Genomic DNA, 13,474 nt, shown 5'->3' on the forward strand with positions numbered 1-13,474 from the left:
TAAAACAGAAATCTAAACATTATTATGTAAAAGCCTGTTTATCATCTTTTGTCTGTTAATTTTCAGTAATTTAAAGTAAAAATCATTTGTGTTATCATTGAAATAAACGTGTAACTATCCAGCACAGAGGCATAATCTCCCCAGTGTGTCCTTGGTCTGGCCTTGAGCCTTCATACGATGTTGAAATTTCTTCTTTTAAATCACTGAAAGAGTGCCTTTTTAATTTAGGCCCATACCAAACTGCATGGACATTTGCATTTTTAAAAAGCACTAATCAAAGGAGAAATAGAAATCACTGAAATGACAATATTACGAACAAGCTGACTGACAAAGTCATAAAAAATTGGAACAATGAAAAAAAATATAGTACATCCCACTTATTATATATATCAGTGGGATGAGGGTCAATACACTGCTTTTATTTGAATATAAAACTAGTCATATTTTTTCCCCTGCATTGTGATGCGTGAAAACCAGTCAGTGAAATTTACTTTTCCAATTTTACCCCAGAAATGTGAATGTGAAGTAAAATTTCCCGCTGGTCTTTGGCTCCCTTATTTTCTCCACCGAGGCAGATGCTTGGCAGAATGGAGATGCTGCCAAGAAGTGCTCTTTGCTTGTCACATACTGTGCCCTTGTTTAGAAAATCCCTAACAACAGATACCCACGCCCACCTAAGCGCTGCTACTGGAGCAGTGCCATCTGAACAAGAGGGATCACTGTGATCCAAAGGGGTGCAATAAATTTGTGGCTCTTTCTTTTGTTTTCTTAAATGTCTCCTTTATAGACACTTTATAGAAACTATAAGAACATTTGGTGTTTGGCACAGTTACATTATGGTTTCATTATGGTTACATTACACAATATTTTTTCTTAAAGGTTGTGGTATATGTTTCTAAAATGTTTCCCTCTTAATTTGCATTCATTGCAGCAGATGATGAGCCCTAAAGTGAAAGTGTTATTATTGCTGTTGTTCGTACGCAGTAAAGCCTCTGTGTACCAGACACAATATTATCGTATACACATAAAAAAATTGATTCAGCGTGTGGGGATGGATCATTGATTTTATTGTTTGCACTCATCTTGACATTCTGTCAAGCACAGTGAGGAAACATGGCGGGTGGTGCCCTGTATCCATGGATACGGGCAGGAGATGGCTGAGAGGTTGGAGGGGCTGGGGGCTGGTACAGAGGAGCCGAGTTGGCAGGGGTCCTGGCAGTTCCGCATTTTAATAGAGGTTCTTCTGCACGTGGGCCGCAATGTACTTGATGGCCAGCATGGTCTCCTCGCATGTGGGCTTGATCTGAGACTCGGGCAGCAGGAAGCCATATTGACCCTCGTCACGCAACTCGAAGGTGTAGGAATATTTCACTCCCAGGTCGTAGGCCCAGTCATCAGAGCCTCCAGCAGCGGGGTCTAAGGGCAGATGAGGAGAGAGTGAGGGAAATCACTGAGATGGTGACATTCTGACAACCTGGGACAGTCTACATGTGTTTTCATACACATTTTACTTGAGGGGGGGCAAAAAAAAGAATCCCTTGCTTGAAATAGCTGTGGCTCATGATTGCCTTTTGTGGTTTCAAGAGGCCACATTTCTCAATGGAGATGGGTGCGCTGAGAACACACCATAATGCATAATGACAGAGGTGGAAATAGGTTATCAAGCTATCACTGAATATGCAATCTTCCCACAATAAAGTGTGACTATTTGCTGTACTTACAGATAGTTGGAGCACCGGGGCCGCTGGTGTAGACTGTGCCATACAGGCTACGCAGAGCAGAAGAAGCTCCCTTAGCAACTGCCATCTACAATACAAAATACAAACAAAAGTCAAATGTGTTATAGAGTGAATTAATTATAAGGTTTAAACTATATACATATAAATATATATCAACACAGTATCTGAGTATATCAGACTGAGCAAAGGTGTGTCATTGCCTGGAAATGCTTGAATTTGGAGGACTTTTTAATGTAAAATTTGTCACTTTAAACCAAACAAAGCACGCACACAAATGACACCACCTTTAAAATACAGCTGTTACACGTTATAAATACATGCTTTTCACCCTGCGGGTTTCCAGTAACATTTTTAGTGATATTATAGAAAGCAGTAAAAGCATCAGCGAGTTGCAAGAGGAAATGAAACCCCCAGAGAAACGCACAAGCAGGAAATGATATTTCTGGCCAGACTGATGAGTTATGACAGATCCCTGGAGTTCTTTTGTTCTGTAAAGTGTCAGAAGACAGTCTAAATTACAAGTGAGTAATAGAGAGGCAGAGACGTGTGATCTGCCTCAGTTAGTGTGAGAGCTGGAGCAGGGGTGTGAGTGTTAACTGTGCAGCACCACGGACACCCCAGTGAGAGGTAAAAGAGCCATGAGAATGAGCCATGTAAGCAGGGAGTAAATGATTTGCTGCAGCTAAGTGTGGCCCTTAGATAAGAGTAACACGGTAATGGGGTGGGTAGAGTTATATATGTTTATATTATATGATCTATTGTAAAACTTTTTATTTGCTCGTATTCATGTATATCACACATACAGATCATTATTTGAATGAACCGAATTCATAATTATACATAGCCTGACTCAGAGGTAGGTTTTGTACACTCACTGCAATGCTAAGGCAGATAACAGTGACTTACCAGCTCGTCATGGTCTGCAGCTAACTCATAGGTGTAGGAGTAGGGGAAGAGCAGCATCTGAGAATAGGAGTGGATAGTGATGTAGGCCTTGATGATGGATTTATTTTTGCGGATGAAGTCGGCAAGATTCTTGGATTCAATTTCAGATTCAGGAGCGGTGCCACAGTAAGTTTCGCTGCAGGGGTTGGTGGAAGCTCCAGTGGCTGCAATCACATAGAAAACCATGTATAAAAGTTTTCTTTTTCTTTTTAAAATTGTTAAATAAAATGACATAATAAATTACAAACTAAAAATGTTACCAAGCAGCCAAACTGTAACTAAACATATTATTGACTTGCCAGATTAAAATACATGGAAAATCTATATAAAAAAAAAATACCGGTACAGTTCTATGTCCTGTCCTTAAACCTGATATTTTTGCTGAAGTTTTTTGTATTTTTTTTTAAAATAAATTTAGCTTTTTATGGAATGCCTATTAACTGACATTTAAAAATAACCAATGCAATTGCAAATTACCCCAATTTTTCTTTTATCAGTCTAAGATTTAACTGTTCATATGTCATACTTACTGCACCAGCCAGCATTGAAGTTTCTGTTTGGATCAGTCCCAAGGCAGCTGGATCCAGCGTTCCTGGAGCGAGTTTTTCTCCACATCCTGTTCTAAAGTTCCCAAAATGCATACAGATGTGCATTAAATGCATTCTTCGAGATATAGCACAAGGATGTCTTCTTTTAACTAAGGCAAACAACTTAAGTTTAAATGGATTGTAACGTACGTTTGTGTGGGTGAACACGTAACCATCGACGTTGAAGACGGGCAGAACAAAGACATCCATCTGGTCGAGCAGGCTAGTCATCTGAGAATCACTACCATAGGCGGTCACAGCCTGAGGAAGATTGCAAAAAAATTTGTGCTGTAATCAGTTATATTCCTTATTTGTAGGTGCTTGCCTCGGTCATCCTGGTATCTTCCTTACCTCATTGACAAACCACTGACAGAAAGCATGAGAGATCCACTCTCTGGCGTGGAATCCACAGTCCATGAAGATGGCAGGCTTGGTGGAACCAGACTTCTTACCAATCTGTGGTTGTTAAATGTAATCACAAAACAATTGTTGCATGTAGTTATAATATAAATTAAAAAATAAATTCTTTAATGTCTGTGAAGGTTCTCAGTCATCCAGGTCATCATAGTCTAAGGAGCTTGGAAAGAGGATGCCAGTGTTCACATTTTGGCAGTGAGGACAGATGGTTTGAAAGAGAAGTGAAAGAAGCCATTTACGTCCACTGTGAGCGACCATCTTTGAAAAGAGGCGGTGGTTTACGACACCAACTGTCTGCCATTTCTAATCCAGTTTTGAGATCCCTTCCCAGACGCCTTAACGCCCACTCACATCCTGGGCCATCTGACCTCAGGAAATCACATGATAGGATGGGTCCAGGTTTCACAATGAGCTCACCCGAAACCCTGGCTGATTGTGACCCACACCTGTTTTCACACCTTGGCTCATGCGATTAGGTAGAGGATCATCAGGGGGTCCTTTTGTCCCTCTTTGGGGGGATACTCCCACTAGGTTTAAATCTGGGACTCTCCACCATTTGACCTTAGAACTGAAGAAGCTTCTCGGATGAGAGGTGAAACGTCTTCAAGCAACTTAAAGAAGTCCAGATGCTTTTCTTTGCAAGCTCCTTTGACTAAATTCTTTAATATTTATTTGGGTAAGCCTACCTTGAGAACTACCATGGGACGTCCCTCATAGGTGTTTCCAATCACCTCCTTGCTGATCATATCAGAATTGGCAGTAGCCATTGAGTTCATCCATGACTCAATCTAAAATAAACAGGACAAATATGGTAAGAAATTAATGAAAACCAGAAAAGAAAATCAGAATTGAGATCGGCGCTCTTAAGGGTTTCGACTCTTACATCGCTCCAGGTGTTGTACTTGGTGTAGCTGTGGGCTCTGGGAGAACCCTTGTTTTCAATCTGGCGATCAACAGCCTCCTGAACATCATCAATAAAGACCCTGAATAGGATTTAATTAAAAAGTGTCACAGCATTGCGTGAAGAATGTAAATCTGGGGCACAAAATATCCAGATAAATATCCTTTAGTTTAATTGTTTGTCTAGCGACCTACTCTAGCTGCATGCCGCTCTGCTGCAGGACGGTGAACACCATGTCCAGGTACTGGGCAGGCACACGGATGTCCACGCTCATGCCCACAGTCACCTGCTCAGCATTTTCTGGGGTCCAAAAGTCGAGCTGCAGATGGCAGCAAAGTCAAACACTTGAGCAATGAAACATATGTGTGTGCCTGTATGTGTGAAAGCAGATGGGTACCTGAACACTGTTAGCCAGTTCCCTAATGACTTTCACATGTTCATTAAGGACAGGCTTCAGACGCAGAACTTTATCACTGTTTAAAAAAGGGGGGTGAGAGAAATCAACATTATAAAATAGCATCCACAAACACTTTGCCTTCACTCCTCAGCAGTTTCTTTGGAACACAGTAATACCCTTTGCATAAGCCACAAACTTAGGGAACGCAGGCTTATATAGTACTTCTATTATTAGAACTGCGTCATTATATTTTTAGTGTCATCACATGCTGTAGTTTACAGGAATGCAGTCCTTTTTTTAAAACAAAAGTGTAAATTTACCCCTCAAAGCGAGTGACGTCAGCGAGGGCAAAAGCCACCAATCCAAAAAACAGGAGGACCTTCATGTTGGCAATGAAGCTGGCTTTCCTTGTGTACGACACTTATACCTCGCAGCTTGCCGTACATCCACCAATCTGAGTCTTTTACGCAAAGATGTGTCATACGTCCTTTGCTGTGTCGCTGGTTTTTTTTAGGTGTTACGTGGAAAAACGAGAGCCTACATGATGTACTGTCAATGATTAATAGATTCAAGACGTGTTTGAGGCATTTTTAAACCAAGGTCATTTGATTTGGATAAGTCACAGTTATCAGAAGTGTTTTTTGTAATGTGTGACTTGCTTTCACGACTAATCAGGATGATTTGTCTCTTTTTACACTCAGCTATTAAAAAATAAGATCCACCTTGGACTGTATTTTATTTCTTTTTAATTATATTTTCGTATTCACAAAATGTACACCTACACGGTATAAAAAAAACACACCTGTCAAGTTTAAATACCACAAAGACAACCACCAAAGACACTGACAATGATCTCCCAGCCTGGATTATTTACATGGCACTCCATTTTTGATAGCATGTCACTCCCAGACTTGGTAGCATTTCAGTGTTGATATGCAAACAAATATACATTTTCACAAAGAGGACATAGTCTGACTATACTATATAACATACGGAAAATAGTTACTGAAGTCAGATATGCTGCAAATATACATTTACATGACATTTTGCAATACATTTCCAATTATTTCATGTATGTTGCCACTGGCAGAGCATTCATGAGTGGCTTAGCACTTTTTTTAGCATTGTTCCAACTAGTGAACGACCTGCTGAGAGCAAAGGATAGTTTTCACTAGACACTATAGTACTGCACTGTATCATCGAGGCACAATGCTGACATAATTTTGCAGAACATGCATATCTTTTTATAAATAATGGGATAAGTGTTCAGTAATTCTGTATAATATTTTCTTGCAGAGCCATACTATATTAATATGGCTTTTTTGTGACACTCTCATTCATTTCACAGGGTTAGATGGGAAAATTTGCCAGCATGCTACGTGACATGGAATGGTATATGAATAAATATTCTGCAACTACAGAGGAACATGTGCACAACATTACAATCATTGTGGATGTTTCAGTGCTGGGTAATACAGTTGGGCATGGAGAAAAAAAAAGAATGGAATGTCTCCATCCCCAGGTCTTTGACCTCAAACTGAAAGAGTGAGGAGAGGTCAACTGTACCCTGTTTCTCTCTCCCACCCCCCCTTTCCCCCCCCCCCTTTACTTCACGTCAGAGGAGGCATTACTTTTGACTGCAAGGCTCAGTGCCTCTGTGGCGCGAAAAGAGAGTGCACTCATCTTGGAGCTAATGCTCGGGTGAGGCCCGGGAACTGCACCTCGGGAGCAACGCAGCAGATGGAGTAAGTTTTTGCGAAAGTTGTGCCCCACGAAGCTGTACACGATAGGGTTCACGCAGCTATTGAAGTAGGCAATGCATATGGTGAAGGGTATGGCGGTGTCAATGAGTTCCACGATGGAGCAGTTGTTCACAAGTTTCAGTTGGGTGAGCACCTCCATGAAGTGGAATACCTGGTGTGGCGCCCAGCACAAGAAAAAGGCCAAGACAGCTGCTGCGAGCATGCGCAGTACCTCGTCGTCCCGCGAACGAGAGCTCTTCTGTATGTGCGTGGCCCCCAGCAGCGCCTGCCCAATAAGGCAATAACAAGTGAGGATGATGACAAAGGGCACCAGGAAGCCCAGCAGGATCTTCATGAGGCTGATGGCGAGGCGGAGCTCTTTCAACCACATTTCATTTTCTTCAGTCGGGTGCAGAATGCCGCACACTGTAGTGTTAGAGTGTGAGATGTCGTGGAGATCCCTGATCACCGCTGTGGGCACACTGAGCACGAAGGCAAAAAGCCAGATCACCACACAGGTGAGACGCGCATACACCACGGTGCGGAAGCGCCTCGATCGCATTGGATGCACAATAGCCAGGTAACGGTCTAGGCTGAGCGCTGTGAGGAAGAAGATGCTGGTGTAGATGTTAAAAATCACCAGCCCTGCACTGGCCTTGCACAGGAATCCTCCAAAGGGCCAACTATAGCCTGTGGCGGTGTAGGTGGCCCACATTGGTAGAGTGATGAGAAACGTGAGGTCAGACACGGCAAGATTCAGGACGAAAATGTTAGCCACCGTCTTAAGCTTCATATAGCAGTAGATGACAGCCACCACCATGCTGTTTCCGACAATGCCGATGACAAAAATACAGCCATAGACGATGGGTACCAGGGTGAAAATTATTTCATGGTGTCCAGACATACCACATGCCAGTTCTAAACCGTCTGTTGTTTCTGTCGTTAGATTTTGCATTTTGAGCACCAAATCCCAGGACTTTTAAATGGAGGGTCCCTGTAGCCAGGGCTGGTCTGTGGTGACTGATACAGGCCTTGGGAGAGGGCCTCAGCGAGTCCTATAAAAGAAACACACACAAAAAAAAAGAAAATGTCACAGGCAGCCCAGGAGAGGAGCCATCATTACTGCTGGCACGACCCATAAACGCTAATCCACACGAGCACCCATGAAAATGCTCACTCTACACCAGCTCATTAAAGACCTGCACATTAAAGCCATCCTGACGCTTTATGTTATTTCTGTAAAGTAAGAAGCCATGAAAAACAGATGTTGCATGTTATTCAATATTCCAAAAATGCCCTTTAAAAACGTCATTATTCAGACAGCCTGCATTCTGCCTTCGCCTTATAATCGTCCCTCGGCTAATGAAGGGCAACAGTAAAACTGTACAGTGTTTATCAAATGCTCGGTCCATCTGGGTTGGACTGTCAGCACCCGGAAGGAGAACATTTATGCCTCGTGTTATGACCTGAGTTAATGAAGGCCGCATGGCAAAGCGCGAGCTTGGATAACAACGCCATTAAACACTAAAGCGCTGAGGGAGCAGGGGAGGAGAGGAGAGGTTCGAGGCTCCAGTCACCGTAAAAGACATGTCACGTTTTAAACCCTCGGCGCGCCGAGATACATTGTACACAGCATGAGAACTTCTAATCAGCACACACCTAAACAAACAGGACAGCAGGGATTCAGCTCTGTGGAAACTTTGCTCTGTGAGAAAATCAAACCTGCGTGCTGCGGAAAATTGGCCTCGGGGCTATTTTTTTCTTTTTTCTTTTTCTCTTTTTTTTCATGCTTGATTTGCACAAGCTTAGAGTGAAATGGGAATATAAAAAACAAATTCTCTCCTTTGCTGAGCATCTTTATGTTTAATAGAATAGCTTTGTGGGTGTCATTAGTGGAGCTGATGTAATAATATTAGCATAAGCCTCATTTATATGTCAATATAGCTGAAGAGATTACCCAAACTTGCACAAAAAACAAGAAATATTTGTGGTTACAGTAAATCCAATCTGATGCCAAAGAAAACATAACTCTGTCTTTAGAGATCATAAGTAGGCAAATACAATTTGAAGATAATGAACAACTGTTTAACTGATTTATGATTTCTTTTGGGAATGAGAAGTTAACCTTTTATTATTATACAGCTGTCACGACAGAAATGGAATTCCCTGGATTACCAGTCTGAGTAAACGGAGCAGGATTTTGCCACAAGATGGCATGCTAGCATTAGGATTTTACTCTTTACGTCTCACTGCTGACTCAGCAGGGACACAGCGCATTTTGACAGAAACACTACTGATATTTCAGCCAGGGTGTTTCTATACATTTAGATTTTTTTTTTTTTAAAAAAGTAGCCATGTGCTCCTGTCACAATCTCATTGGAGTTTAAGCTACTCGAATCAACCTATTGCAGACACTTTACCTTCACATCTACTGAGCTCAGAGTCTGAGCTCCAGCAGCACAACTGTTTTATCTGAGAATAATAAAAAGATCCTAATTTTTCAGCAGATTTCAGTAGGTGAATTCTTTGAAAAAAACGAAATAAGAAAAAAAAAACCCTGCGTGCACTAAAGCAACGACCCTATCTGCTGCAGATGTGGGATTTATCGAGTGTGGAAGATGTGTGGATGCCAAGGGCAGCAGAATAATGGAATATCTCTGCGAGTTTCCTGCACAGGCCCCAGTGTAACAGGTAGGATAAAGCACCGACACAGATGTCGAAGCTCGGATTCAAAGTGCGGGTGTTTTGCTTCTTAATGTTTATAACGGTGGGTGACTGTAATATCAAACCATGCAAACAAGAGCATTAAAATGAATATCGGTTTCACAGTTTGGGGATTTTTAAACGATTAAAGGAAATCTCTTGATGCTCAGAAGATTTTTGATTGCCAGAAATGGAAATAGGAGAGAAAATGGACACTCTTTTACTATTATTAGTGCAGTGCAACGCCAGTGTTTTTCCATGAGGGAGATGAAGATAGTAAGGGAACGTGTGTTGAGTTAATACAAACAAGGCTCCATGTGCTGAATATCTATAATAAAGATAAGGTGGCACAGAAAGAAAGTGACTTAGAAGAAGGCTATTTAGGGTGGCTTTGTCCAGTGAGCTATAGCTTGAGTGAGATGGCACATTACTGAATGGCAGCTATAAACCCTGGGTGACCACAGACAGGAAGGCAAACAGCCCCTTCACAAAGTCCGTGCGCAAGCTGCATCCTCTGAGACAAGACAAAAAGGCTGCAAAGGCCCAGAGTTGTTTGCAAACAAAGCTGAATGATAAAATCAGGGTTAGGAGGAAGTTTGGGGACATTTCTGCCCTCCAGATCTCTGTGGCTGAATCCTGAGTGACATTATAGTAGCAACATTTGAGTCCTATTTTGGGGCATTTAAAAGTGGAATCGTTCTGGGAACAGGGGATTTATTTACAAAAACTAAAACAAGGACAAATTAAATCACTTTTAGTTTAGAATAATAGGATTGTCTAAGTTGGGACAGCGAGAAAGTTCCCATCAACTGAGCTATCTGAGGCTACCCTTAGCTTGAGAACCCAGCTGCTCGGACATGAGCACCACCATCTGGCTGTTCAAAGAGAAAACCACTAAAATCAGTGGCTGATCGAGTTAATGATTTATATCAGCCTATTACAAAGTGAGGTTCATCTTACTGGAAACAGGCCACTTCACCCCACCTTCCTGTTTCAGCCCTGTTTGGTCAACAGGATGCTCTGCAACAATGGGTGCCTCTGACTTTTGTGCATCCTGCATCTCTAAAGGTGTTAAAGAAATACAAATTCAGCACGAGTTAATTAACCAACAACAAGACCTGAACCTTAAATTTCCTCCTTTCCCTGAAGGTGAACAACAATGGTGTCTAATTGCATAGTGCATCTCAGCCGTAGCCTCCTACAACTCACTTCCTCCTCCGTCTCAGCTTGCATGGTGTTGCTTTAAATCATGAGCTTCTTGAAGTGAGGCAACCTCCCTAAACTGCTGAAGAATCTGCCACTGCATTAAAAAAGTGATACAGTAAAGCTCTCATTTTAACATGAATCCAGAAATAGAAAAACATCAAAGGGTTTAAATTAATAATACATGTGTGTATGACATTGTGACAGTGTCCATGAACTAATCAAAGACTTGACTTATGGCTTGCAGCTGGGCAGCTAATGGAAATATTGGCTCCAGAAGTTATGTCTGCATCTTTCTGTTTATAGAACTGCGCTTTCATGTGACGTACACAATCAAACAACACAAACCTGTGCCTGAGAGGCTTCCAATCATTTCTTGTACTACGACTTTGAATTACAATAACCTAGGAGACTGTAAATCCTGCTATCTTTTATTTTTTTCCAATTGTTTTGGTAATTCTGTTAAAAAAAGAAAACCTCGTATAACCTGAGAACAACAAGTCTCTTGAATATGGAAACACGAGAGGGGGGAATGAAACTCCTAAAAACTTTGACAGCAACTTTTACTCTGAGAAGTCTGCAGCACTTTATTTTGTCCCTTAACTTCTTCTTTCCTCATTATTACTTCAATAGTATGAATTTTGTCACCTTCACTCACACAACTATAAATTAAATTCCATCAGTTCTTTTTACCCCTGGTTTGCTTTTCCTTCACCTTTTCACGTGTTTTTTTTGTGATTAAATTCTTCATAAGCGAGGATTTTCAAAGAGCACGGAGATACTGTTTATCAGGAAGTGGATCCAATTTTCTATGGAGATATAAGACCTGGGTTTGTATAGATGGCATGACTAGGTTCTGAATTCTTCTCATTCCTACCGCAGATTTACTGTAGTTGGTTTAAGGGTTTTAAACACAGAAGAATTTCATAGACAGAGTAAACAAACAAAAAGTAATATTAGTCATTTTAGTAAATGAAAAAAAGTTTTTCAAACTGCACCAAGAATCAGCAGAAAACAGTTTCTCTAACTTATCCCTAAAATGCTAACGTTCATCAATGAAAGCAAAGATGAAAGTTGGTGAGAATCCTTCCTGAAAGCGAGGCAGTGTCAGTGCTTACCTGCAGTGCTGAACCAGGAGGCTGTTGATGCTTTCAGAGCAGGACGGGCTGAGAGATAGAGAGACCACCGCAGCGTGTCACTGACTGCTTCTGATTTAACTTAACCGCTGGAGCAGGACGAGGAGGAACACCGTCTGACACACAACCCCCTCCTCACCCCACCACTACTCTCTCTCTCTCTCTCTCTGACACACACACAAACACACAAACACACACTCTACAGTGATGAATGAGTTACACTGGAGCCAGTCAGCTACATATTGTCTTGACCCATCTTTCACTCTGGCCAACAGACTCTGCAGATACACAAACAACCACACATGAGCTCTTACACAATAGCACCTCTCCTCTCCTCCTCTCTCTCCTCCTCCTCTCTACTTTCCCCCTTGCACCTCAAGCACTATCTCCCCTCCTCTCCCTTAACGTCTGCTTTTAATCATCAACTTTTTTCTGTCTTATGAAATTGACTACTTCTGACAGCTTGAGATGATTAACATTCCAAATCTAGCCCTGTTGCATAATCCTTTAAGGGTGTTCAATTTGGCTCTGCATTTTAATTGACTATGCAAAATCATGCTCATAATCACAGACAGCACTTTGTTTAAGTCTTACTTCAATATTTTGGCCACCTCTCTCCTTCCACTTATGTCAGCTCTCATCCAATGACAGTCCCACCGTCCCTCGTCCTCTGCACAGCATGAAAGGAACGGCCAGGGTCTGATTATGACTGAGCCTGTCAACACACTTTATTAATAGCTGCCACAAGAATCCCCTTGAATCACTATGCAACACGGGCTCAAAAAAGTGTGTGTATGTCGGGGGAGATCAGTTGGGTGGAGCCTGAGAGTTGGGACACTGTTATTTTTTCCCCACTTCTTGCTAGGGTTCCTCAAAGCGTTTCCTGCATTTCAGTATGCGATTCATCTGTCACTCATTTGCCACGCTTTTTTAAAAAACATATGGACCTTTTCTCGGCATTGTGTAAATCTATGTGCATGCATACCTCAGAGCTTACAACTCCCCCTTGGCCAAACTGTCTCTATTGAAGCTGTAAGTTTGATGAAAGTGACTTATTAAACCACTAAAACAGTTCATGTGTGATCAAAAAGAAAAGAAGGAAAAACCCAACTCAGGCACGAAAAGGAAAGAACTCGTCTGCGCGCTTGTGTAATCCAGCTGCATTAAGAAGGAATTTCTATTTTTAGGGATTGCACAGAACCGTCAGACACAGCTTGGTTGTTATTCGTCTCCCCCTATTCTTTCTCAAGGTCTGACAGGTGTTGAGAAGCAGGTCACATCCTCGCCTCTCTGCTGCAACCTATTGCAAATGTCGCTGACATGGATAAGTCATAGATGAGGTGGCGTGGCAGCCATCCTGCAAATCCCCTCAGTTTCAGTGGCGGCTGTTGAAGAAAGCCGTCGCCTGGGCTAAAGACAAACAAGGAAAGAAAGGAAAAGCAAACACTTTGGGCTAAGTGGAAGTCCTGTTTGGTGACTTTTGCTCACTCAGGTGTGACCTGGTCATTTGAGAATGATCACATTTGCTGAGGTTTTTATGGCAGGCGGTTCTTCAAAGGTCACCGGGGGTCAAAAGGCAGCAGGTACAAAGGTCTGGAAAACGTTTTGAAAATACGTGACGTGCAGCAAATAGCTCTTCGCTTTTTATACCTGTCATTTTTCAGGAAGGGTAGGTTGTGGAGGAGAGTAACTCACTTTGCTCAG

General features: G+C 42.0%; 2 protein-coding genes across 2 annotated transcripts; both read right to left on the minus strand.

Annotated features, from left to right (window-relative positions):
• Positions 1-1,046: 1,046 nt before the first annotated feature.
• cpb1 (carboxypeptidase B1 (tissue)) lies at positions 1,047-5,416 on the minus strand. The gene is made up of 11 exons (XM_004546773.6): positions 5,307-5,416; positions 4,987-5,062; positions 4,784-4,908; positions 4,572-4,671; positions 4,375-4,476; positions 3,623-3,727; positions 3,422-3,532; positions 3,215-3,305; positions 2,646-2,848; positions 1,722-1,806; positions 1,047-1,416 (listed from the first exon to the last, which is right to left on the minus strand). Exons 1-11 carry the CDS (start codon positions 5,369-5,371, stop codon positions 1,229-1,231), a joined length of 1,251 nt encoding a protein of 416 aa, XP_004546830.2. The 5' UTR covers positions 5,372-5,416; the 3' UTR covers positions 1,047-1,228.
• Positions 5,417-5,715: 299 nt separating this feature from the next.
• agtr1b (angiotensin II receptor, type 1b) lies at positions 5,716-12,494 on the minus strand. Its single transcript, XM_004546772.6, has 3 exons — positions 12,365-12,494; positions 11,753-12,048; positions 5,716-7,783 (listed from the first exon to the last, which is right to left on the minus strand). Exon 3 carries the CDS (start codon positions 7,681-7,683, stop codon positions 6,592-6,594), a length of 1,092 nt encoding a protein of 363 aa, XP_004546829.3. The 5' UTR covers positions 7,684-7,783; positions 11,753-12,048; positions 12,365-12,494; the 3' UTR covers positions 5,716-6,591.
• Between the last annotated feature and the right edge of the window lie 980 nt (positions 12,495-13,474).

This window comes from Maylandia zebra, linkage group LG9, assembly GCF_041146795.1.
Source record: "Maylandia zebra isolate NMK-2024a linkage group LG9, Mzebra_GT3a, whole genome shotgun sequence".
NCBI classification, from domain to species: domain Eukaryota; kingdom Metazoa; phylum Chordata; class Actinopteri; order Cichliformes; family Cichlidae; genus Maylandia; species Maylandia zebra.

What these genes read in the sequence shown, in the direction of transcription:
- cpb1 (XM_004546773.6), bottom strand. Translation starts at nt 5,371, where the DNA reads ATGAAGGTCCTCCTGTTTTTTGGATTGGTGGCTTTTGCCCTCGCTGAC. An exon ending in GACGTCACTCGCTTTGAGGG is followed by an intron (nt 5,063 to 5,306) that starts GTAAATTTACAC and finishes TTTTTTAAACAG; the next exon opens with TGATAAAGTTCTGCGTCTGA. An exon ending in ACGTGTTCACCCACACAAAC is followed by an intron (nt 3,306 to 3,421) that starts GTACGTTACAAT and finishes TGGGAACTTTAG; the next exon opens with AACAGGATGTGGAGAAAAAC.
- agtr1b (XM_004546772.6), bottom strand. Translation starts at nt 7,683, where the DNA reads ATGCAAAATCTAACGACAGAAACAACAGACGGTTTAGAACTGGCATGT.